Source organism: Bactrocera tryoni, chromosome 5 (assembly GCF_016617805.1).
Source record: "Bactrocera tryoni isolate S06 chromosome 5, CSIRO_BtryS06_freeze2, whole genome shotgun sequence".
Taxonomy (NCBI): Eukaryota; Metazoa; Arthropoda; class Insecta; order Diptera; family Tephritidae; genus Bactrocera; species Bactrocera tryoni.
The window spans coordinates 27,691,278-27,718,574 of NC_052503.1; the positions used below are offsets into that span (position 1 = coordinate 27,691,278).

General features: G+C 34.4%; 1 protein-coding gene across 3 annotated transcripts in view; it reads left to right on the forward strand.

Annotated features, from left to right (window-relative positions):
• The first annotated feature begins 233 nt into the window (after positions 1-233).
• The window catches only part of LOC120778498 (bumetanide-sensitive sodium-(potassium)-chloride cotransporter), a 38,435-nt gene continuing 11,371 nt past the window's right edge, over positions 234-27,297 (forward strand). The window contains exons 1-4 of one of the 3 annotated variants that reach the window (XM_040110323.1): positions 234-440; positions 22,978-23,267; positions 24,903-25,088; positions 25,163-25,277. In XM_040110323.1, the coding sequence (XP_039966257.1) occupies positions 23,041-23,267; positions 24,903-25,088; positions 25,163-25,277 (528 nt within the window). In that variant the 5' untranslated portion in view covers positions 234-440; positions 22,978-23,040. Of the gene's footprint in view, positions 441-916; positions 934-22,977; positions 23,268-24,902; positions 25,089-25,162; positions 25,278-27,297 lie in introns of those variants that run through there. The other 2 variants (XM_040110325.1, XM_040110324.1) reach the window with 2 other exon arrangements.

The window sequence follows — 27,297 nt, forward strand, 5'->3', positions numbered from 1 at the left end:
GCACTGATCGCGTCTCGGCGCTGCCAATGTTCTTTACGATAAAGCGGTAACTCGACATGCCATATGCCACTGCGTATGTGTGTACGTATGCATGAGTGAGTGTGTGTGCGCGTGTGTGTGCCTAAAAAGTATCTATGTGTGAAGCGAGTAATTGCTTCTAGCAAACGAGCGGCGGGAACTCGTCGAATAGTTACAGTATTTTATGGTCTCGGAGCCGTTGTCTTTTCCAGTCTTCGAGTGGCTCTTAATGAGTGTAGTCTTCTGGTGCGGAAAAATTCGAAAATTCGAAAATTCAAACATTTCATTTTGAGCGTAGTAAACAAACACAAAAACAACATAGAAATTTGTGGAAATTTATAAGACGAAAATGAAGAAGTCAAACTGTTAAAGTTTAAAGAAAAAAGTTAATAAATAAAAAATATTTTCGAGCGCCAAAAAATGTAAATATTGGATAATATAAAAATAATTGTTATGCAAAATAAAAAATATATATTTATATACATGATTGTGCAGCTGTTCTCTCGCCAAGCTTCAGTTACAAACCAAAGTTACACAAGAGATATTATATTATTCTTGCTTTTTTGCTTTTTTCTAATGCGAAAGCCAACTAAATAATATAAACAAATATTCACGCGATCCGACAGTGTTTTATGGGCTTGATATCACGTTTTATTGTCGTAATCGCTTGCAAAAGTTTTTTGTTGTTGTGGTTTTGCTTGTGTTGTGTGTGCGCGTGTCCTGGCTGGCATCCGCTTTTGCTGGCGTGTGCGTGAGTTAATATGCGGATATGAGTGCATGGTGGTGCCTATGTGTGTGTGTTTAAAATGTCACTCTTTACTACAGTGGAAAGTTTTGATATTTCTGTGGGCAAAGATTGCTTATCCTTCTGCGCCGTTTAAATTGATAAAGTGTTTGTGAAAGAAGGATTGATAAGTATGTATACGTTTTATGTGTAATACTGATTAATATGCTTAGGAAATTATTAAAAAAATAATAATAATTAAAAAAAAATTGTAAATATACATATATGTATATTAAAAATATATCTATGAATGAGTGCAAATAGAAAATAATTTCTGCAGGATATGCCGTCTAACAGTGCATAATGCAGCAAGTTTCATGAATGAAAAAATAATGAAATTTTTTTTATATCAAAATGTGTATATATTTTTTTATAGTGAAGTACAGTTAATTTAATTTAAATATATAAAATATTCCAATTATTTTGTTAAAAAAATATGTACATACATACATACATATACAAAAATTAAAATATTTTATTTAATTCACAAATTGTAAACAAATTTCGGAACAAAAATTAAAGTGAATTTGTAGAGATTAATTGTGTGATTATAATTTAAATTGATATTATAACTATGTTATTAAAAAATATAAAAAAATAAAATTATTTAAATAAATAAAAAATATAAAAAAATTTTAATTGCTTTTTTTTAATATTTTAAATTAAAATATTTTAATTCTAAATATATAAAAATATTGAAATAAATTAAAAGTAATGAATATTTTTTTGTTCTGAAATTTATTTACAATTTTGTAATTTAAATAAAATATTTTATATAATATATAATATATAATATAAGAAAATATTTAGATTTTTTTTACTTTTTAAAATAATTAAAATTTTAAAAGTGAAACACAATTAATCTCTACAAAAAACTTTAATTAATTATTTCCATGGTTTTATAACAAACTCTTGCAAAACTTTACTATTATATTTTATAATAAAAAATTAAACAAAGAATAAACACTAGCAATTGTAATAATTATTAACAATAACAACAACAACAAAAAATAAATACAAAGTTTTAATTCAAAATATTTATAATTTACAGTTTTGAGAAAATTTGTTTCCATAACTAAAAAAAAACAAGCAAAAAATAGTCTCTAACAAAAATTAAATTGCAAAGTACAAATTTTTTAAATATATTACTGTGAAAATAAATCAAAATAAAATTTATAAAAATAGTTTATATAAAAATTTAATAAAGTTAAATAAAATGAAAATAAATCAAATTCAAACATCTGAAAACTTAAAAAAATTAAAAAAAAATTGATTTTTTTATTTATGAAAACAGGAAGAATCAAAATTTTTATAAAATAAAGTGAAACAATTAAGAAATTTGAATTAAATTTGATTTAAAATTTAATAATTATAAATAAATATAATTTTAATCAGAAATTTTGCATTTAAGACTAAAAGAAAAAATATTTAAAAAATAGAGTTTCTGTAAAAAGAAAACGAGAAAAATCGTTAATAATAAAATCCTATATACGACCTTGCTTTTAACGTTTAGTTTGAATGGCAGCTATATCCAGTATGGGTCCGATCTGAACAAGTTTTTCGGAGATTAGACAAATTTCGTGAAGACATCTCGTCAATTAAAAACAAGAAAAAACGTTAACTTTGGTTGCACCGAGGCTAAATATCCTTCACAGGTGCATTTCTGTTAGTAACTATGTGTTCAGTTTGTATGGAAGCTATATGCTATAGTCAACCGATCTTATCAATTTCTTCTGAGATTACATTGTTGCTTTAGGAAATAATATGTATATACCAAATTTCGTGAATATATCTTGTCAAATGTGAAAGTTGTCCATACAAGATCTTGATTCCGATCGTTCAGTTTGTATGGCAGCTATATGCTATAGTCAACCGATCTGAACATTTTCTTCGGAGATTACATAGTTGCTTTAGGAAATAATATGTATATACCAAATTTCGTGAATATATCTTGTCAAATGTGAAAGTTTTCCATACAAGCATTTGATTCCGATCGTTCAGTTTGTATGGCAGCTATAGGTTATAGTTGTCCGATATCGGCCGTTCCGACAAATGAGCAGTTTCTTGAAGAGAAAATGACGTTTACAAAATTTCAAAACGATATCTTAAAAACTGAGGGACTAGGTCGCATATATACAGACAGACAGATAGACGGACAGACAGACGGATATGGCTAAATCGACTCAGCTCGACATACTGATCATTTATATATATATACTTTATAGGGTCTCCGACGATTCCTTCTGAGTCTTACAAACTTCGTGACAAACTTAATATACCCTGTCCAGGGTATAAAAATCCATCAAGAATTTGACTCCGATCGTTCAGTTTGTATGGCAGCTGGTCCGATATCGGCAAATGTGCTGCTACTTGGGAAAAAAGGATCGTGTGCAAAATTTCAGATCGATATCTCAAAAACCGAGGGACTAGTTTGCATATACATTTGTAGATATGTAGGTATACAGACAGTTAGGCGGACATGGTTACTTAGCCCGTCACGCTGATCATTTACATACTAAATATGAACATACATATGTATGTATGTATGTATTTTCTTATTATTCTTTTGTGTGTTACAAACTTCGTGGCAACTTAATGTATACTATTCAAGATATAAGAATACTTTTAAAGCGAAAATTAAAAAAAAATACATAAATAGAAAACTTTAAAACTTTTTTTTTTTAATTATGTATAAAAATTAATTATGACGATTGACAGCGGTTTTTAATATCACATTCATTAAAAATATATGTATATACACATAATTTTAGAATTAGAATATAATATTACTTTTATCGCCGAAAGTACAAAGTTAATTACCTCAAAATAATACATTGTTTAAATTAAAAACAATTTTATTTAAAAATTAAATTTCAAAAATTCTGAATAGTAAATGAAATTAAAAAACATATACATATATATATTTCTTTAATTTATTAAGTTAGGTGATTCAAAGAAACTAAATTCACACATGATAATATGAAAAATTAAAAAAAAAATTCTTCAAAAATTAAATTTAAATTGTTCTAAATATTAAATTAAATTAAATGTAAAAAAATATTAAATGAAATTAGATAAAAAATATACTTAATTTTTTAAATCTATTAATTGTGGCTACAAAGAAACTATTTTAATCTCATATGATATTTAAAATATTAAAACCACACCGCCTATTTATACCTATAGAGCTTGTTATAGTGCCGAAATTTTTTGCAAAGATCTTTTATTTATTTGTTTGTTGGTATTTATTTTCTTTTTTCGCTATTTTTAATTTGCGCACGTTTTGAACTAAAAAAGAATAAATTTTTTAGCAAATAGCTACGTGGGAATTTAAAGTTTCGTTACAAATACATGTGTAAAGAATGTATTTGTATTAGGTTTGGTAAATTCACAAGTTGTCGTAAATTTAGAGATTTACAAACATGAACAGAATGTGGCTGTTTGTGGATTTTTTTATAATTGAATGAACTGTGACGCCTTATCGTAATATATTCAAATAAATCAAAAGAAAAAAAGTTAAAAATAAATATCAGCGCCTAGTTCAACCCCAAAAGGCAATGTCGGTGACTTTATAAAATATGATCGGCATGATGAACTGAATCGATTTAGCTTTGTTCGTTTATCTGTCTGTATATACACGAACTAGTCTCTCAGTGTCTGAGATATCGTTTCGAAATTTTGCATACGTCTGTTTTAAGGGCTTGTATGGAAAACGCTTTTATTTGACAAGATATCTTCACGAAGTTTTATGACAGATTATGGTCTAAGGTACTGCTACAATCTTCAAACAAATTGTTCAGGTCAGACCACTATAATATATAGCTGCCATACAAACCAATCGTTCAAAATCAAGATAAAAATATTTTTATACCCTTTTATGCTATCAGAAATGTACGAAATTAACGGTTTTTTTTAAATTAAGCCGCAAATGAATTTATAAATGTTAGTACATGTTAGCATAGATCGTGAATCCCGCCATTATGCACGCACAGTAAAAGCATTTTGTTTCTTATGCATAGTATTCTCCGTGTTTTTTAACATACTCTTTTTGTATTCTTTATTTTTTTAATCGTTTTGGTAACAAAAAACAGGCATTTTCTCAGCACTAACAATCTATTTGTGTACATACACAACCTGTCATAGAAATGTATACAGTAAAGTGGTAAAATTTGTTTGCTGTTTTAAAAATGATAACTTTTGATATAAAAAATGATACTGCAACGACCGTGAGGTTTTTGGCAGTATTCCAAATCAAACTTCTTAAGCTCTTATTGGAATGTGTCAGCTCTTACTTTGTATTTTGACATTTTCTCTTTACAAGGAGACTTTAATTAACAAAATATACATATGTATATCGTCACCTAATATGCAAAATAACATAACATCACTTTTCATAAGTTTACAAGTGAAGGAAAACGATATAATAGAAATCACTCTTATGGAAACAAAATATGTGTTTTGGTTATAAATTGGTTATAATTGGATATATTGGTCAGCGGAAGGTTAAAAGTTTATAATACATACATATGTGCAATATGATGTAGGAATCATAAGCAATAAAAAACTCGAATTTCGAATTTTTTGGTGATACGTGGTTTTGCTATTTAAGCGACGATATGTGTATAAGATACAATATCTAGACTATTCCCCTTGATATACATTATTAATAAATATGTTTAAGCCATTAACTAGAATCTAAAAGGTCAATAAAAGGTCAAATAAAGGTAATTTAAAGGTCACTTATACAAAGGTAAACTCAAAACTATACTCTAATATTTCTTGATTTTTTTGGAAGTTTATTTTTTGTGATCTTGAAAATTGATTAAACAAACAATAGAATAATGTATAGTAAAATTATTAGCTGCTACTTATCAATTGCCAGAAAACGCTCGATATTCCGGTCTCTAGATTAGAGTACCCCTCTTAGTATACATTAGTTAAGGTAACAATACAGAAAGGGTTGTAATAATAATTAGAATTGCTTTTGGAAGAATTTAAGTCAAAGACTAATCTCTCTACTTAATCCATTCTTGGGGGTATGAAAATGGTTACGGGTTTCATATCATTTGTTCAATTCAAAACGAAATTTAATGAAATTTGATTGAGTTCGTACACAATTTCTTTATGTATTGCACGATTTCGATGTTCTCTTGTGTAAGTATGCTTTAAGAGCATGTGCCGGCATAAGTTGATGAGTACAAGTGTGTTTACTATGTATATATTTACATATGAACGTGTTTTCCACGAAAATGCTTCCAAAAAATCGAATTTCAAAGTCATTCACGTGCCACGCCACAAACAACTTTCTTCTGTGAAATTTTTTCTATTTAATATTATTATGCGCCCTATGGACTATCTTATAATAACAACGTGCGGTTATTGGATATATTTCTGTGTATACACGTTTTTTATTAATAAAAAGATATTGTCATATCTTATATTAACCTAATTAAGTAGGTGAGGCGATGGTTCGAAAATCTGCAAAAATGTGAGGTATACTAATTTCTTCATGAGAAAATTATATGTATTAGGTGAAAGAAGTATTTAGTAACGATGAATGGTCTCAACTTGGTACATATTTATATGTTATATATGTATGTATGTATCGCTCTGATAAAAAGGTGAAACTATTTGCCGAATAGATGGGGATAAGTATTGATTTTACGGCTACAGGATTTTATAAGAAGCATTCTCATGGTAGAAATTCTCTCAGAATGAACACTTTAATGTTAATCGTAACTCATTGACTGACTACACAGAATCGTGGAGCTGCACAGCTCTAACCAAGTCCTTCAGTAGCGACTGCATCAGGTACAAAAGTAGGGTGAGTGATGAATGGTTAATATGTAGTTTTTTGTCAATAAATCAGTGACAAGCGTCGACCGATGACACGGCGTATTATCGGGCACCAGGACCCTGCCTCACGGTATTGTGGTCGAGCACGACGAATGCGTGACAAAAGACGCTTCATAAAACCAAGGTAAAACACAGCATTAATCGTTTGGCCAGGTGGGACGAACTATCGGTGTACAATACCCTCGGAATCGTAAAAACAAATCAGCATTGTCTTTATTTTTGACTTCTGAAGACGATCGACTTCTGATCGTCACAGAGGTGCTCACGAATTTCTTGGAATCGGCTAAACCACTCATGCACATTACTACGGGATAGGCACTGATCACCATAAACTTTTTTCATCATTTGAAATGTTTCAGCAAACGTTTTCCCAAGTTTAAAACAAAATTTAATATTTGCTCTTTGTTCAAAATGCATTTTACGAATAATGACCAAAAGCTGCTGTCACTTTTTAATCATAACATCAATTGTAGGTATCCAATTGTCTTAAAATTTTTACGAAATGTCAAGAAGAGATCAAACTTTTTATTTCATATACCCACCAATAGGTAGCGCCACCAGAAACAGTTATATTTAAAAAGTTCTGTTTCTTTTGCGATAACCTTGTATAATAAATGACCTTCCGGTTAAGCATTTTGTTAGAAGCCTTTTCATGGTAGAAATTCACTCAGAATGAATCCTTTATTCATTGAGTGAGTGAGTATTAATCGTAACTCATTGACTTACAGCACAGAATAGTGGAGCTTCACAGCTTTAACCAACTCCCTCACTATCGTCATCAAATCGATTGCATCAGATGCAAAATACGAGTATTAACAGAATGACTTGGTTATCTTTACATCTTTGAAATAAAGCCGACGTATTACTGCAGAAAGTAGATCTGTTCGATGTTTAGGAAACCATAAAGTAGACATTTAGGGTAGGGGTTATAGATAATATGTTTGATCTGCTAGAACCTTTGTAGAGGTTTAATAACCTTATACCTCTTACTTCGCTCTTTTCTAGAGTTCGAAACGATGATGTCCATTTATGTGATCCAAAAAAAGTTTCTTTCAGACCTAGATAAATCATTTCTTTGCTAATTCATCTGTGGACTCATTTCATTTGTTTCTGATGTTCCCTGGGCGTCAGAACAGTTTCTTAGTTGTGCGAAGATAAATTCTACAAATTTTAAGCTGAAAGTCCGGTTTAAGGGGTTACATGGGTTTCCTCGGGTAAACAGCCATTTTTCACCAATATTTTTCTCATATAAAAAATTAAACGTTTTATTAGAATTTTTGATTGTTACAAGCATACACTATTAATAAAGAAATGCGATGCCATTTCCGGTGACCACTCGGAAAAGAGTTGGATCATCTAAAGTGAAAAATACATTCGTGTTTTAGTTTAAACCTTAACTCAGAACTTGGACGAAGGAAAAAGAAATGAAAATTGGATTTTGGTCAGACCTTTTTTAAAAAAATAGTTGTAGAATTTAATGAAACAATAAAAAATTTTTTTTTTTTGATACCCGTAAATCCATGTAACTCCTTATTGAAGTTCTAATGTTATCCTAACTATATCCGAAATATCTGTATCATTTGCTTTTTATGGCAATAATAGGCATAACTAAATCTAAAAACGTAACCGGCCAAAGATTTGAATCCGTCTTGTCGAGTTAAGGCTATAGAATAAGTAATTTATGCCAAATTTCGTGAAGGTATATTTTCAAATAATATGTAAAGTGCTCCATAAAGGACAATCGGCCAGTTTATATGGCAGCTATATACTATAATGGTCCGATTTCAGCGGATTTGGTAAATGACCAGCTTCTTGGAGTAAATAACGTCTGGAAATAAGGAACTAATTTTCATTTATATAGATAGACAGACGGATATGACTAAACCGGTACAGATTCTCACGATAATCATTTACCATATTTGTATACTTTATAAGGTCTCCTTCTGGGTGCTATACACTTCAGTGTATAGTTCAGAGTATACGAAAACGATTAAATTGTAATGAAATATGACTCCTCTCTAGTGCTTTGTTAGGTGATAATGTATTTTTAGTCAATTCTAATATTTAAATAAGCTGTTACAATATTGACTATGATCAATATTAATCTAAGACTTCCTCGGCACATATGCACATTAGAGTGGGTCGGTTTTTTTTCTATGAAATCGAGGTTGCGGAAATATTCTAGGGATCATTCTAAATAACTTTGCCTAAGAGAATATGAGTCTAAAACTGGTTTCGAGTCAGCGGTTTTTAGGGCGAGTTTTATCTTTTATGGATTATAAAAAAATTGTCGGCAGTTTTTGAATTTTTTGAAGTTCCGCACTCCGGCTTTTGAAGCTTCCGCTTCCCCCCACTTTCAAAAAAAATCCATTTTGGCATTCCATTGATCATTTGTCGGAATCGGCCATATGGAACAACTACATCTATCACATATGACCGATACAACGGATTATTTAGAAAAAACAAATACAGGAGTTTATAGAAAAAAAACGAGCCCCTCTAATGTATGTACACGTAAATATGAGTACATAAAAATATACATAAATCAAAATAAACAAAGCCGGGCGCGTTTCCTCCGAATATCAAAATGAAAATCACCTATGACATTGGCATTGGCTTAAGTGCAGACAACGCTACATGTATGTGTGTGTGCATGCACATACATATATGCATTTACGATTAATATTTACATATACGGACACTCAGTTGCTCACATATATACAGACATTTAACTTATATGCACCTATGTACATATGTATATGTTTCTCAAACGAAAACTTTGTCGGAAATGAAAGAAAAAATACGAAATCCGCCTACGCATATGCACAAGCAACAACTATTTAATAACGGTAGCACGAGTATTGCCGTCAAGCTTAAAATAAACTGCGCTCTCTCAGCGCTTGATCTTAGACTGCGCTCGTGCAAGGTGCAAAATGATAGTCTGCAGACTCTTGAATGAGTCTACTTATGAGTATATATACAAACACATGTATATGTATATGCATTTCTATCTATGTATAATATACTTGGGTGTAGAGTCTTCCTGTCGTGCTCATCAACGGAACACCAGCACATCCATACGCACTCATATTTTCTTAAGTACCAGCTAATCTTTATACACACACACATATGTACATAACATACTTAAGCACATACTTACGTACTTAAGTTTAGTTGCTCGAGCGCAATGGGTCACTAGAAGAGTTCGCCTTTTATTAGTGCTGTTGCTGTTTCTGTGTGTTGGCTTGTGTCGCAGTCAAAAAGTTTGATAATGTAAACCTTATGGGGGTCATACATACATACAGACACATGAGTATGGAAAAAATAATGCGCTAAGACCTATTGTGTATAATTATTAAACATCTTGTATAATATGAAACAAATTTTTGGATATTCGGCTGCTGATGTTTTCTAAGAAATTTTAAATCAGATAACTTTTGTGTGTCACAGATTGACTAATCACTACATTAATAATGAGATGATTCTCAGGAGAGGCTCAGTTAGAAGTGGTCTGGTCTACGATGAACAATAAAGAAGCGAAGCAAGAAGAGTCAGCTTAATTCATCACGAGTCTACTTTAAATACGAAACAAAACACAAAAGTTTCCAGGAAATACTTTTGCTAATTATAGAAAGTACCATTGCTAATGCAATACGAAGGGTATTTTTTAGAAAGGAATAAAGAAAAAACGTTAACTTCGGCTGCACCGAAGCTTTAATACTATACTCTTCCCATATACAAAAATTATTTACAGAAACCTTGATCGATCTGTTTATATGGGAGATGTATGCTAAAGTGATCCGATATTGGATGTTCCGCCAAATGAGCAGCTTGTTAGTGTGAAAAGGTTGGATGCGAAATTACAGTGCGATTTCTTCAATCTACTCTTGAAGAAAATAATTGGAGCTGCAGAACTAAATAGAGAAGGTACCATCTTCTGTAAGACTGTGCGTACGCCCATGATATTATCCTCAATAACCGCGCTGTTAGTTCTGCTTTTTGCAGAATGGTTACGGAAGCGAAGCAAAAGGGTCTGGCAGCGAACGAAGGCAAGACGAAATATCTCCCACGGAGTCGTAACTTCGAAGTCGAAGATAATTTCGTCTATCTTGGAACCAGTATTAACAGTAACCACTATGTCAGCCTCAAAATCCAACGCTGAATAACTCTTGCCAACAGGTGCTACTTCGGACTGAGTAGGCAATTGAGAAGTAAAGTCCTCCCTCGACGAACAAAGACCAAACTCTATAAGTCACTCATTATTCCCGTCCTGCTATTTGGTGCGTAGGCATGGACGCCTGCACCTACGGTGGCTTGCTCATGTACTCACTTGGAATCTCCAATTGGCGCCAAACAGCGAAAAGGAAGAACGACTGGCGTGCTGGTAAGGGATGTCTACGCCCATAAGAAGAAGAATATAGAATAAGAAGAAAATTGTTACGATATACCACAAATATTAAAATACTTAGACTATCGTCAAAGCAAGATTTGTAAAACCATCGATAGCATTTCTCACACAAATGTGCTGTTCATAAGATTCTATCAATTCGAAAGTAGTGTAAACCACAGCTAATATATAGGCGCCAAACTAATTATAATTATAAATTTAATATGCAGTAATAATAATAATAATTAGTGAAACTATGTGGGAGACATATGAGACGATCGTAAAATTCACATTGCGTCACAGAATGTTCATCATAAACCTATCACAATTTATCCGTTTAAATTTATTACACTATTATTTTTACAAAGTATTGAAGAAGTTTATAAAAACAGTTGAAGTACGATCGTATTGTGAAATATGGCAGGAGCGAAGCTTTAAAATGCACAAATGCATTTACTTAGATGTGATTCCACCTAGTGAAATATTATCAGTTTATCAAAATTATGTTACGGGAGTCGTTCGATGTCTCGATGATCTAAAAATAATTTGATTTCCACACACTATTTAATATAGCAACTCAGATCAGTAGAAACGTTATAGTCTCGAGATACCTTTTCAGTTCTTCGGAAAGGAATATAATTTTATTGGAGTAAAGCTGGATTCACCTAACTTTTTCTTTATTTCAAACACTCTTGAGTTGAAGCTCATAAATAGGCCTTTGTTGTTATGTGTGCCTATGTTTATGACATTTTGTTGAATGTTATTATAAGATCTTTATGCATAATTTCTAACCGAGTGATCTCATTAGGTTGACTAGAAGCTTATTAACCTATGTATGTCTTAACACTCAAATGACGATTCAGAGTTCCTATGCTAAACCTATGTTTAGTTTCAGTGTTACTGATTGACAGTTGCAGAGTTGCATTTCAGTTTATTTATGGTCACTAAAAACCTCACTTTAGTGACCAACTAGCCTTGTACCTTGGTCAAGTTCATAAGCATGGTAAGACTCCTCCATTAACAGCAAAATGCTTACGAAGTATCTTTGAAGATAAATATGTCTATATACAATATACATATACAAGATAAATATGTATATGTATGCATATGAAAATGTGAGTATGTAAGTTTCTAGATACCAAAGTGTTATTGCCTTTTCGGACGCTATCTCCAATGTCAAGTTAGATACTGGCAAACATAAACTCATATACAAACATACTTACATTCTTACATACATACTTATGTATATGTATTTATTCAATAAAGAAGACGCTACCTTTCAAATACCAATTTAGTACGCACAATTTTTAATTATTTCCTAACTGATAAATATTTATCAGCATATTTTTGAATGCCATCGAACTACCGATGGTTGTATGTACATATATATTATATATGTGGCAGTCTTCGTGGATAGTTACAGCCGACTTTTTACATCATTATGCATTAAGTACGTACATATGTACATACATACTAGGGTGTCCGTTATTTTCAAAGTTTATTTATTTATTTATTTTTTTTTTTTGTTTTTGCGCTAGAATATTAATGAATCTAGTGTAAACTCTTTATTTAGACCGTACCTAAATCATTCTACTTTCCCCTTATATTTAACTTAGGATATTTTGATTTTTACACTACATTTTTTGACTCCAAAGAAAAAACCTACAACTTGGAAAATATTATATTCTAATAAAAAAATTGTTCGCTCTACAAAAAAGGCGAGTTCCATTCCGATGATCATCGATTTGTTTGCATGTCAAACTCATAAACCTAGGTCTCATCGGCAGTTTTAATGCTATCCATGAATGTGGGATCCGAATTCGCACGATCAAGCATGTCCATAGAGACCTGTTTACGGTACTCTTTTTGAAAAAGTTCAGGACGAGTCGGGCAAGAACGCATTTTATACCCAAAATACCCACCAAAATTGTTCGAACGATTTCGCGAGAGATGAGGAACTCTCTTGCAATCTCTCTAACCTTGCCTAACGATCATCATATCTTTCACTTTTTTAATATTTTCATCAGTTGAAGAGATCGAAGGTCGCCCAGAAAGAGGCATGAAGGCTTAGTACTACTCGTAGGCTTGTGTAAGCCTTCTCCAATATTCGCAATGAATCCGCACTAGGAATTTGGTTAGAAATACACAATTTTAGAAAAATTTTTTGTTCGATATTTTTATCCATTGTAAAAATAACGGACACCCTTAAATATGCATACAAACATACAATACGTATTTGCTTTTTTTATATGCACGATCGTCAGTAATAATGAAAAGATCAGTATATTTATCGTATTAATTAAATTAATTATTTAATTTTCATTAGTATTATATGTGCATGCATACATACAACTATTATAATCAATGCGTAATTTTATGATCAAGACATTTGCGTCGTACCTTCGAGTTATCGACATATGTATGTACGTATGTATATGTAAATTCACACATCTTCTTCTTCTTGATTGGCGTAGACACCGCTTACGCGATTATAGCCGAGTTAACAACAGCGCGCCAGTCGTTTCTTTTTTTCGCTACGTGACGCCACTTGGATATTCCAAGCGAAGCCAGGTCCTTCTCCATTTGGTCCTTCCAACCGAGTGGAGGCCTTCCTCTCCCTCTGCTACCCCCGGCAGGTATTGCGTCGAATACTTTCAGAGCTGGAGTGTTTTCATCCATCCGGACAACATGACCTAGCCAGCGTAGCCGCTGTCTTTTAATTGGCTGAACTATGTCAATGTCGTCGTATATCTCACATAATTCACACATACTCACTATTAAATGGCGAAAATGAAGTTGACGAGAGGCAACATATCTTGTAATCAATAGATAGTTTAGAGAACATTAGTTCAACAAAGCTAAAAGCACCTCCTCATTCGTATGTTGCTCCAGAATTTTATTTGTATTGATAGCTAAGGAATGGGGACGTCCTTATCACCATCCTTAGACTAGGTAGAAAGTCCAAGATGTATATTGTTGAGCATCATATGCGGATGAAGTTTTTTTTATACATATCGTCTCGTGATTCACGTAAACACGGGATACCCTTTTCAAATTAATTGCTAATTTTATGTTCATCAGTTAGACAATCCTTATAACATACCCAACAGATTCATGATTGGGCTGTAAAATAAATTAACGCCCAATTAGTCTCAATACACCTTAATGTTTAACCGATTTCAATTAACTAATTGATCAAAGTGGATTTTAATAGGCATTCAAGTGATGTAAAAGTTCCCATGCAACCCGTGGATAGCAGATATTTATTAATCGTGTTAATTTAATTAATTAAGTGTGAAAATCAAATGCATTATTAGCTTAATTGCTTCAGACCTTTGATTTATTCAAATATTGTTTTAAGTAGTCCCCAGTTCATGCTTGGAGGATTTTACTGCTTTGTTATGGCATTTTATAAGTTTTTGGTTAATGGGGTTTCGTGGGCGTGGTATTGGTGCGATTACACCCATCTACGAACTCGTCCTTACTTTCTTGCCAAGGAACACACTCAGATGCCTATGTTATAAGCTACTACTGGAGATCTGAACTATCAGACTTGGTACAGGTGATAATAAAATTCGTTTAAAAGACTCAAAAAAGATAGACGATATAAAACGTAAACCTCTTACATCGGGGCAACCTATAGTACTCCGTGTCTGCTACTAAAGAATAAAAAATTATATTATATTGTCTGCTGTAGTTGACTTCTAGTAGTGTTAATTAGGAGGCTACGGTTGATCCAATGTGCTAAAAAGCGTTAAATCCAATTATAAGTACTTCTTTATTATGTATGGTGAGTTAGAGACCGAATAGTCGAGAGGATGCAGTCATGTGTAGAAGCTCACGCAAGTGAGCAAAGTTCTCTGAGCGCCATTCACTTGGTAGTGGCCAGAAACGATTCTTTTACATATGGCTCAAACAGTTCACGACTTTCGGTCTTAGACCAAGAATCTTCTGCATAGCCAAAAAGCATCCGTTTGAAGGTGAGCTAAAGTGAGAAGGCAAAACATCGCTTCCCAGGGTTGTGCACTGCGTTTAGGACAGGCCACGTAAAAAACACCCACAATGAAAAGAAGAAAACAGTCTCGGTTGAAATGTCTACAACAATAGAGAATAAGAAGAAGATATACATATGTAGATCGAATAAGGTGGTATACTCTTCTTGAAAATATTTGTTTTTCTCGAATCCTTTACTTTTTTGCCAGCAGTTAAAGTAAATTTAAATAGTCGTTTGTGACTTTTGCACTCAACAATTGAAATACTAGATAATTTTCCAGTAAAAACTGACGTTTTCTGACTGCTACGAGAACGTAGTAATTATGCATAACTGTCTCTATGTATTACTGTATATAAGTATATTGTTAAGGTAAAGGCGCCGAGTTTCTAAACTTGAGTAATCTATTCTAAAATTATCACACTCAATTTGTCTTAGCTGCCTTATGTTCAAATTTTCCATATGTCTAGTAAATAATATATATGTAGATATATAAGCTTAGTATATCCCTAATGGCGTATTGCACGTGAGTAGTCATATTTGCACTGAATGCATGCTCTTGGCACATTTCCCATAGGATGCGTACACACAGTTGTAGATATATACATATAGATATGTATATATATATCATATTTGATATCCGCGCGACAATTGATCGTGGATATTACAGTTATCTACTATAAAATGGGTTAATGCCTTCACTATGGTCGCTAAGCAGTTAAAAGCTTAAGTTGCTAGCAAAAATTATTGGTATGATGAATGATGACGGAATGTCTCAAATGCCGGCAAAGTCCGCGTGACAAGCGTGTAGCTTTCTTCATAGCGTCGGCTGACGCATGCCACATGTCAGCGCGTAAATTAAAACGAAGGGTTTCACACATATACCATACTTTCATATATGAGTGTGTGTGTGTGTAATATAATAGGTAAATAATACTCGTAAATATATAGCCATAATAAACGGTTTAATGGACAGAGTGAAAAAGTTAAGAGCGCAAGCAACATGATATTTCCTTATGGCTTGTAAAATTACTTGCAATTAGTTTATTCAAATGTCATATTAGTGGACTTGAGTACACAGTGAGTTGAAGTGGTGTTGTGCTAAGTTAAGGTGGCTGCAGTTCTTTGGAGACACGACATTTTTCCATTAGTTAATTAGCTGTTTAAAGTCTACAGGTAATCAAAAATATAACTTATTTCTTATGACTATTTACTCAAACCATTGCTCGTGAGAGAGAATCTATCTCTTTCTTTGAATTTGAAAATAACTCCGAAGTTTCAAGCCTTCTATATTCCTACTGGGTAACTTTTACGCGCCAAATCACACACGAGTGGCCATATTGGGTTTAATGGGTTACCAATTTTAGGCAAAGCTATCGGAAACGATTTTTAAATTTACATTGTTGATTTGTAAAAGCTTTACTCACAGATAGCTTTGTGATGGATAAAAAAATAAAATAGTATATATGTATGTACATATGTATATACTATAGCAAGCTATACCAAGCTAACACTATGGACGAATATGGTAATTACCGGACAACGAACTTCTGAATCTTGTAATAGTCTGACAAAATTTTCGATAATTTCTAATACTACCTGCGATTATCGTGGGCTCCATCAGAGTATATCTAAATGAATTTCAGATGAAGCTTCGAAAAGTTTTGAAGTTTTGTGTGGTTTTTGCGAACTGCGGAGAGTTCTTGAATGAAGATTTAACTTGAACACTGGAAAAAAGTTAAAAATTCACATCTGTCCAGTTTACTATCGGCTCTGATAAGTTCCTATACTTCATTATATTGCGTTTATAAAAACCGCTTCTAATTTGTATCAAATATTCATTATGACCAACTTTTAGAGCGACCTCTTTAGCTAACCATACTGAAAAAGCGCTGAGTGTCAAAGCGCCTGGAAATCCTGATACAGGGTTGTAAACTAAGCAACCCATTATTGAATTATATTCCGTCTTCTTCTTTACTGTTGTGGAAACCGCTTACGTGATTATAGCCGAGTTAACAGCCCGCCAGTCGTTTCTTCTTTTCGCTACTTGGCGCCAATGGGATATTCCAAGCGAAGCTAAGTCCCTCTCCATTTGGTCCTTCCAACGGAGTGAAGGTCTTCCTCTGTTTCCCACGGTGGGTACTGCGTCGAATACTTTCAGAGCTTGAGTTTTTTCATCCATTCGGACAACATAACCTAGCCAGCGTAGCCGCTGTTTTTTTAATTCGCTAAACTATGTCAATGGCGTCGTATATCTCATACAGCTCATCGTTCCATTGAATGCGATATTCGCCGTGACCAACGCGCAAAGGACCATAAATCTTTCGCAGAACCTTTCTCTCAAAAACTCGCAACGTCGACTCATCGGTTGTTGACATCCTCCAAGCCTCTGCACCATATAGCAGGACGGGAATAATGCGTGACTTATAGAGTTTGGTTTTTGTTCGCCGAGAGAGGACTTTACTTCTCAATTGCCTACTCAGTCCGAAGTAGCACCTGTTGGCAAGAGTTATTCTGCGTTGGATTTCCAGGCTGACATTGTTGGTGGTGTTTATACTGGTTCCTAAATAGACGAAACTGTCTACAACATCAAAGTTATGACCGTCAGCAGTGACGTGAGAGCCAAGTCGCGACGACTGTTTGCTTGATGAAAAGGAGATATTTCGTCTTGCCGTCGTTCACCACCAGACCCATTTGCTTTGCTTCCTTATCCAGTCTGAAGAGAGCAGAATTAACGGAGCTGGTGTTGAGGCCGACAATATCATTATATTCCTTACCTGACCAAAAAATTTACAGTCAAAAATAAGAAATTGTCGAAATAAAGTATTAAGTACACAATTTGATCAAAAATAATCACTATTTAGCGACCCGGGACACCCCTTGTACCAACGAGTGTGGAAAAACGGAAAAAACCAAACGGTAGCATCACCAGATACAGATGCTGATAACAATAACTATATTAAACATACATACGCTTTCATATATGTATATGACTACGAGGGTGGTACATTAAATACCCGACAGTCGGACGTGCCTTCCGTCTATCACAACATGATCGATCTGGTTGTTGGCTTTTCGATCCGGAGACAGCCAGGTAGTTTGATGAATTTTCCTATGCTGGAATCCTGTACTACAGATAACCGTATTTCGAGCCCCAGGACTCGGCAACGGAGTATCCCTTCCACCACGAATCCTACACCTATTTTGTGTGTAGTAAATACCACAAGGACCTACTCGACTCAGTCCTTGTCCCATCTACTGAACTTCTTAGACGGTGGTGATGTCAGCCTATACTCTTGCGAGGACATCAATCAGCTGGCCAGCGTTCCAATTAAGGGGTCCCAATTAAGGGACTGGACATTCCAGGTGCATGCCTTTAAATCGTAATCACTTGCAAAGGTCGTCATCAAAAGGGGGGTCTCTCAATCGATGCTGTTTTCTTCTTTTCGCCTTCAAATGGATGTTTTTTGGCTACCCAGAAGATACTTGGTCTAAGACCAGAAGTCGTCAGCTGTTTGAGCCATATATAAAAGAATCGTTTCTGGCCACTCACCAGTGAATGACGCTAAGAAATCTTTCCTCACTGGCTTGAACTTCTACGCATGACTCCATCCTCCAACAAATACTGCTTGCTTTATTTTTCAGAAGGGTTAAAAAATTCGGAGCATCACTGGGGCATGTTAATCAAATAAAAAGCAGACTACATTGTGAAATTAATCTCAATTTTTCTCCAAAAATTTCGTTTTCCTTTTGTTAGCTAAGTAGTTATCGAACCGTCCTCTTATATACAATGTATAGTACATAGCTTTGTGTACATTGCATTTCTATTACCACATTTAACCGTCTATTGTTTACTTTCCGGTCTGGAAAATTTATAGAATCGTTTAATTTATCTAATTTCCATTTTATTTTATTTTTTTTTTTGAGTTTACAGAATCGTGTTCGAAAATGTAAATACTTACTTGGCTATATGGCTTTTATTCCCGCCAAATTCTGCTGTGTGCCTCTTTCCATTCGAGATTAATTGTTTTCTTTGGATAATATTGTTGCAAACATGTTGGACAATGAAAGTGCACTTCCACTTCTACATATTCGTTAATTGTACTCGTATGTAAATATCAATATACCTATGTCAATACGGATAAAGCAAGCGTTCGTATTTGTAAACGAAAAACAACAAAAAGCTTGTCAACACGAACTTATAGCTAAAATACTTTATTGCACAATGCATATTTCAAGTTGAATTGTGACTCGAGAAAAAACGGGCAACAAAACAAAAAACTTGGTGTTCCGGTTTTTCGTATATTTTTCCGCATTTATACCCGCTGTCATACTAACTGGTATGAATTGGTTATATTATAGTTATGAATTTTTAATTTACTTATGCAACTAACAGTAAAATAGAAGTTAGATTTTTGCTTTTAACTTCCACTGCGCCTCTAAAAGTATGAAATTGTTGTTAACAAACCCCATTTTGGGTACATAAATTTCGTTTTTATGAAGTAATATAGTCACACCCACAAACCCTTATTGTTCGAAAAAGTAAAAAGTGTGATAATTTAGTAATCAGTAAATCAATTATAAGCGAACGTAAACTCATTTACTATGAGAGCCACAACTGTCCATTAAATTACGATAGAAACTAATTTTACTCTGAGAAACTTGACCCAGACTGGTCCATTTAAACGGCGACCGCAAAACGAACCAATTAAAGATTTTTCCTTAAATTAGTACATTTTACACAAAGGACGACGGCTCGAAAACAACGAAAGGCATTTGAGCTGGTATTGCGGGACCGCATACCAAACTATCTACACCAATTGGACGTTTTCCGAGAATGAAATGTTCAACCTTCCCCGAGACAAATTTAGCTTCCTTGTCGCGGTCTATACAAGGCACTGCAGGTTCAGGAAGCACTTGTCCAACATGGACTTACATGGGCATAGCCTCTTGCCGGCTTTGCGACACGGAACAGGAAGCTCCAGAACACCTGATTCTAGATTGCCTAGCAATTTGTAGATGCAGGCTCAACGCCCTAGGTTCCAACTACTTGGACAAGACTGACGTCGCCTCAGTCACGCCCAACTAGATCCTGCAATTCTTCAGAATACTGGACCTTTGTGACCATATGTGATATAGGAGCGGGCGCAATAGACCATAGGACGCAGTGCAAAGCTTCAATTCTACACAAGCACTGAACGCTCTTCCAGTCGAGGTTTAAAACAAGCGAATGGAATTGGTGTATGTATTGGATTAAGCGTGGCATTCTTGTATTGACTCAGAAGCCTACGTGTCTTTTGAATGCTATAATTAAGATTTTTACTAATAATATACGTTAAAATGTAGTTTTTTGTTAGTCCAGGTCAAATTTGATCAGAACATAGTAGGCTTGACTACATAACTAGATTTTAGCGTGCTCGGAAAACAATTTCTACGACAAGGAATGTTACAAAGAGCAACAGAAAGACATTAAACAACAAAACAAAATTATGAAACGAGCATTTTGGAAAGCAGAAAAGGAAAGAAGTGTACATATATTGGACGAACGAGCCTCGAGGAAGCTGTCAAAAGTAAACTGACGACTTCATTAGCCCAGCCCTGGCTGTCGCTTCTCTTCTCACATACGCTTGAGTGATATAGTCATGGTATAGAAAGACTCGCTGGAGTAGAGGGGCGGTGAGCTTTATGGTTGGAGGAGTACACTGTCGGGAACTCTCAACCAACCGCAGTTTTAGACTTCCTGACTACTGCAGTTTTTTTCAAACAGTGATGCTCCGGATAGCATTCTGCTTCAAAGTGGTGACTATCCTCTCCGAGAGAAGCATAGCGATATTAGGCTTGAGTTCTGTGACTGTGTACTCAAGACTAGTGATAGAATGTCTAGACACCTTATTTCTGGTACCGAGTTTTTTTTATGGTTAAACTGATTTGGTTGTCTGGCCACAGCAGTATTGGAGGAAACTGTAAGGTTGATGAGCTTGCTAGGACAGTTACTTTAGCCTCAATAACTGCAAATTGGAAACGTCTAGCCTCTTATGGTTCACTACTGGACTGTTTGGCCTCAAACCAAATCAGCAAACGCTGGTCGGCTACCAGCAGCTGTGCAATCGCAAGATTCTTCTGGCTCAGGGTAAATCGAAAGAGATCTAGGGAAATCTTTGCTAACAGCACAGTCCACTTTTCAGTGGAAGTTCTAACTGGACACTGTCTGATCGAAATTCATGCAATAAGTTTGAATACCTTACTGGTAGAGTCGATTCGGCGCCGTTCGCAGCAACTCGGACTGACGTATGGAACGACTTGGTGCATTTTACCTCGAGATCTTAAATTTAAAACGTACAAAATAGAGCTTATGCAAGAACTGAAGCCGCTCGACCTTCCCAAGCAAAATCGCTTCGCTCTATGGGCTCTTGAAAAGTTCCAAGAAGATTCGACGTTTTCAAGACAAATTTTGTTCAGCAATGAGACCCATTTCTGGCACAATGGGTATGTAAACATAAAAAATTTGGGACGAAGAAGAACATGAAGGGATTCAAGAGCTGACATTTCATCCAGAAAAAAACGGCTTGGTGAGGTTTGTAGTCCGGTGGTATCATCAATCCATATTTCTTCAAAAATAATGCCTGTGAGAACGTAACCGTAAATGGCAACCGTTATCGCGCCGTGATAACCGACTATTTGATGCCTGAAATTGAAGCTCGTGATCTCGGCGGCAATTGGCTACAATAAAACGGCTTAACTTCCCACACATCGCATCAATCAAAGGATTTATTGAGAGAGCACTTCGATGAGCAGATAATTTTCGGTCGATTCGTCACCAAGATCGTGTGATTTCACACCATTAAACTTTTTCCTGTAGGGATATGTAAAGTCTTTGCGAACAATCGACAAAGACATCACGCATGTCATTCGCTAGTTACCAGTTGAAAAGCTCGAAAGATTTATCGAAAATTAGACTCAACGAATGGACCATCTGAAACGTAGCCGCGGCCAACATTTAAAAGAGATAATCTTCGAAAAATAAATGGAAAAGAATGAAAGGCTCTTGTGTTTTGCTCTAAAAAGTAATGAACCTCGATATGGATCGCCATTTAGTTCGTTAATTTTTTGGGCAAACCGCATATTTGTCCAACTTTGGACTCAACGTCCAGAGTGATCAGATCATTTTCTTCTGAATTGTCGTCTAAGTAATCAATCGTTTTGCAGCTTAGAGTATTTTCAGATCCAATTTTATAAGAATTTGCTCTCCACCAGTACTATTAGTATATCTCCAAGTTATCAAACTTAATCAGCGCGCTAGTGGGTCAAGTGCATGGCGTTGGTTGTAAACCCGGTTGTTAATTTGTCTCGCTCATTAAAAAACGTCTCATAAAAACCCATCAGCAGCTCATTGAGTTTATTAGCGGAAAATTGTGGAAGTATTCATAATATGGGTGGAAGCTCTACTGAAACTTCAATGTGTTATTGTTGTTATTACGAACTCATTGTACATACATACATATGTATATGTATAGGAATAGCCGAAGTGTAAGCACGGCTTAGTGAAGTTAAATAATTTTTAAGTTGTTTTTTTGTTTTCTTTTTTATTGTTTTTGTTTCTAAGTGCCACAAGTGAAACGTGATAATGCAAAATTTAAGACAAAGCGCAACTATTCAGGTATTCATGTTAAACGGCAAATAGTTGTAAGTTAAAAACGTGAGTGCAATGGCGCTTGAATGCAGTTTTTAATGATGATGAGGGGTTTAAGTACTTTTCACTACAACTACCATATATGTACATACTTACAAACGTAACAAAATGTTTATATAATTCAATATTTCAATATTTCTCCTTTGCCATTGTACAACATACATACATTTTATATGATATACTATGCATGTACATATGTATGTTCCATATCTGTATTTTATTTAATCTTTTTCATTTCCCTTTTTTTGCAGACAAATTATAATACCGTTAACATTTAAGCCATTAAGTAGCAAAAATTTACTTTTAAGGAAAATATGTCTGATCAGTCATCCATCGAAATGAGTTCAGTCGATCGTCCGGTAAACCGTTTCCAGGTGAATCCTGTGAATCATAAAGTGAACAGTGAGACAGTGAAATTGGAAGTGCCACAAGAGGTCTATCGTCGTTTACTCAATAGTGATGGTGAGCCATTGGAGGATGATACTTTCAATGAGGACGCTACAGAAATTTTAAATAAACAGAATTTACAACGAACGCAAAGGTACGTGCTTTGTTAGACATTTAAGGTAGTAGTCTGGTAACTTATGCCTATTTTCATGACTTCTTTAGAGGGTGGTTTCTTATAGGAAAATAAAAATGAATTATCTTGAATATTTAGAGTGTTTTTATTTACATATTGAAAATATGAAAAAAAATTTAGTACTTTATTACTATTATTATTGTCTCTCGAAGTCGGAACCTCAAAAACAATGCATGTGGGTGGCCCGGGTGATTTTGGCTCTTGATGTTATCTGAAACCAAATATTCTTAATTATTCTTAATTTATAGACATGCCATTCTGTTCGGAAGTACTGAAGTTAAATTTGAAGGATAAATAACAAAATGACGGACTTTGAAAAAAAAGTCCTTTTATTTTAGCAAAGAAAGGTTTGTAAAATAAAAAGTTAGGGGGAAAAAAAATTCTCGTTAGTACAGACGAGAACTATAAGTGTGTAGAACAGCCTGATTTGAAAGAAATCGGTTCAGTAGAAAAAAAGTTAGGACCCGGGCCGACCAGAAAAACAATGTTTTGAGAAAAATGCGTTTAAAGTTCAACAACTCCGAGAGAGAGAACTCCGAGGCGCTCTAGGAAACTCGTTATAACTCCCGAAATATTTCGAATTTCACAGTATATTCTTAAGTCTACATAACCGCAATGGACCCAGTTCTAGAGCCGATCTCCATTCCTTAGCATTTCTTAACAATATTTAGAGAGTATTCTAAGTAGCCACAGTAACAACAATCACAACAACATGAAAAGCGTATGATCCTTGTCTCTTAGAGACCTTATCTTCCAGTTTGCATTGCTTCTATAACAACGAATTCACGTAGAGAATCAAGTAAGTTCAAGAAATTTCCCTCGATGACGCAGGTGTTTGGCACTCAGCTTAACGCAAGTCAGGAGGTTAAGTTTATACCAAAAGTTTTTGGGGAACTTGGAACTAAACATCTCATTATAGATTACGTGGATTACATTGATGGTTATTGAATTGTTTGCTTGTTTCAAAGTATATTGGGGCGTATTATCTACATCTATGTTCTATACTACCCTAGAACCAGCTTTTTAATCGTGAATACATCTTTTGTTATGAAAACATTTTACGAGTAAATCATTCCCATTTTTACGTTTACTATCCAACGGGATTTATTTTTGTATTGGAACTTAGAGGTCAGAGTGTACTAACCCAAAAACCTTTTTAAAAAAATCTTGACAAAAAACTGAACTGTCATCCTATTTAAAGGGATCGACAAAATTGTGATTAGTCAACCTTTCAAGTTTTTTAATTTAAGGTTTCGAAAGTCCGTTTGAAAGCACTTATATGGGGCATCATGCCTTAGGTATATAACAGAAAATCGGAAAAACAATTTAAAGTGGCTACAAAAGACCCACGGATCCGAGTTATTTTTCTACAATTTTTGGTCAAGTACCAGAACGAAGGGTACTACCTAATTATTTGACGTCATAGGAGTATTTGAATATCATTCTCCTAAGGGCTAAGCTGAAACTAGTACAAATCATCACTGGATAATCCTTATTTGCTTAAAGAATATATTATATAATATATTATGTTATATATCAATAATAAATAAATTTCTTGATTTTCAACCAAAGTCTAATTATTTTCCTCCAAAATAGGCAGTCTATCAAAAGCAGTTTTCGTGATAAAGACAAACCCTCGAGATTCAAGGATTCACAATCGCAAACAACGCGATTTCAAGTCGCGCCACCAAATGAGGACGACTCTGACGACTCCAGTGGCAGCAAGGAGGATCGTGAGTTATTGGACAACGAATATGACACGAAATATGGCAAAAGTTTTCGGTGAGTTCTTATACATATATATAATTGCATTCATATTTGATATAAATATATATAATATTTGCATTTTCTTGCAGACACTTCACACGCGAAGCTTTGCCACGTTTGGATAACTATCGAAACATTATGTCCATACAAGCCGCCTATCGGCCCACACTTGATGAATTGCACAACGCAACGCTTACCGGAAAGGTAAATTTTCGAATTCGAAATAATTCGTACTAAAATATCCGCATTTTAGTGATGTGCTGACACACTTTATAACTTACATAAGCAACTAATTGAATTCATCTATAATTGTGTGCATCTTTTGAAGTGCTCGATAGTCTTGTTATATTCTTATTGTTGTTGCTGTTCCTTTACTATTTCTAATTGGTTTAGTGGGTTCAGAATTGTTGCATTTCTCACTGTAACCCCTGTAATTCAATTATATGACAAATAAGATTCCCTAGACATATCTTCGCATATACAGTTATGCATATGTATAGGGCAGAAATATACTATGTACATTTACATACATTCCGTTGCCATGCGATTGAATATGAACTGGGGCAATTACGCCCAGCACAAAAGCCACTCATAATTTAATTAAGGCCAATTTTTAATTGATGCGTCATTTAGTGAATTTCAATGCGCCATTTTGGCCTTTGGGCGAATGCTTTTTAAATGCTAAGACAAATCAAAAGCTCTAATGTGATCAGTAGCCGTTTGCATATGTAAAGGGTGTTCTTTTTTTGGAGGTATAGAGCTTTTTTGTACCCTGAACAGGGTTGCTGCGAAGTTTGTAAAATCCAAAAGGCAACGTTGGCATCCTAGGTTAGGTTAAATTAGATGGTTTATCAAAGGTCGCACGAGGACTGCTATACTTATGTACTCCGTGGGACAGTCAGGAAGAAAGTGTTGAGTTCTTTCCACCTCATCTTCCTTCATACAGCTTCTGCAAATGGCATCTGCTAAAATTTCGAACCTTACAGCATAGACGCCAATAGGACAATGACCTGTTAAAAGCCCCTTTGCTACCTCATCAGCTTTGCAATTTCCTGCGATCCCGCTTTGGCCCGGCATCCATACTAGTCTTATCACAAAGACTCTCGACGCTTCTGATAGCGAGTTTAAGCACTCCTCGACCAACTCTGATCGTTCTGTAAATGAGTTCAAGGCTAATATCGCAGCTCTGCTATCTGAGTGAATGGTCATTTCTCTGAAGAAGGCTGCACTCCGGAGCAGCAGACCTACTGCTACCTTAACCCTATGAAATATAAAAATATAAATGATCGAGTTGAGACGATTTAGAAATTTCCGTCTATCTGTATATACGCGCACTAGTCCCCCAGTTTTTAAGATATCGTTCTGAAATTTGGACACATTCCTATTCTCCTCAAGAAGCTGCGCATTTGCTGAGACCGCTGATTGCGTGGTCAAAATCAACTTCTTGTAGGGAAACTTCTTTATTTGTGAAGGGTATTTTAGCTTCCGTGCAGTCGAAATTAACGTTTTTTTCTTATTTTTAATAAATTCCGCAAAATTATTGAAATGACAAGATTTTGGCTTATTAGTTCGGACTTAAAGCCACCCGACTGCCTTTGAAGATCTCCTTAGAGGAGTTCAAAGAAATTGCGCTTTCTGTGGCTAAAGACAGGTTTTAAATTGGATTTTAACTGATTCTTCTTAGCCGGTTTTTGTGTAAACTAGTCTAACGGAGTATATTCCAGGATCTGTAGATGTATATGATTAGGTGCCCTGTTGATTTATGTATATGCCTCGATCGCCAAACATTTTCTTCAACCAATTGATAGTTTCGGACGCTCCATAACTTGATCCACCGTGCTTATGGAATATTTTATCACTTAGATGACTGTAAAATGTCGTGTGGATCTGAAATGTAACGAGGAGTTTACCTGTCGAGATCACCACTAACAGTCAAAAAAGTATATCCATCAATGACGATTTTTGGAATTTATTTTTCATAATTTTTAGAGCTTGTAACGCTGAAAACCTTTGCAAAATAACTTATCAAAGCCTACTGAATATAATGTCAAATATATGGAATTACTTTGACAGCTCTATGCACTCTATGATATTCCACACGTCTAAACACACCCTATGTTTACTCTCCTCTTTATAAAGCATGATAAAACATTTAAGTAAACCTAGTTTAATTATTAATTAATAAATTAAATTATATATAACATTTAGTTAATGAATTCATATT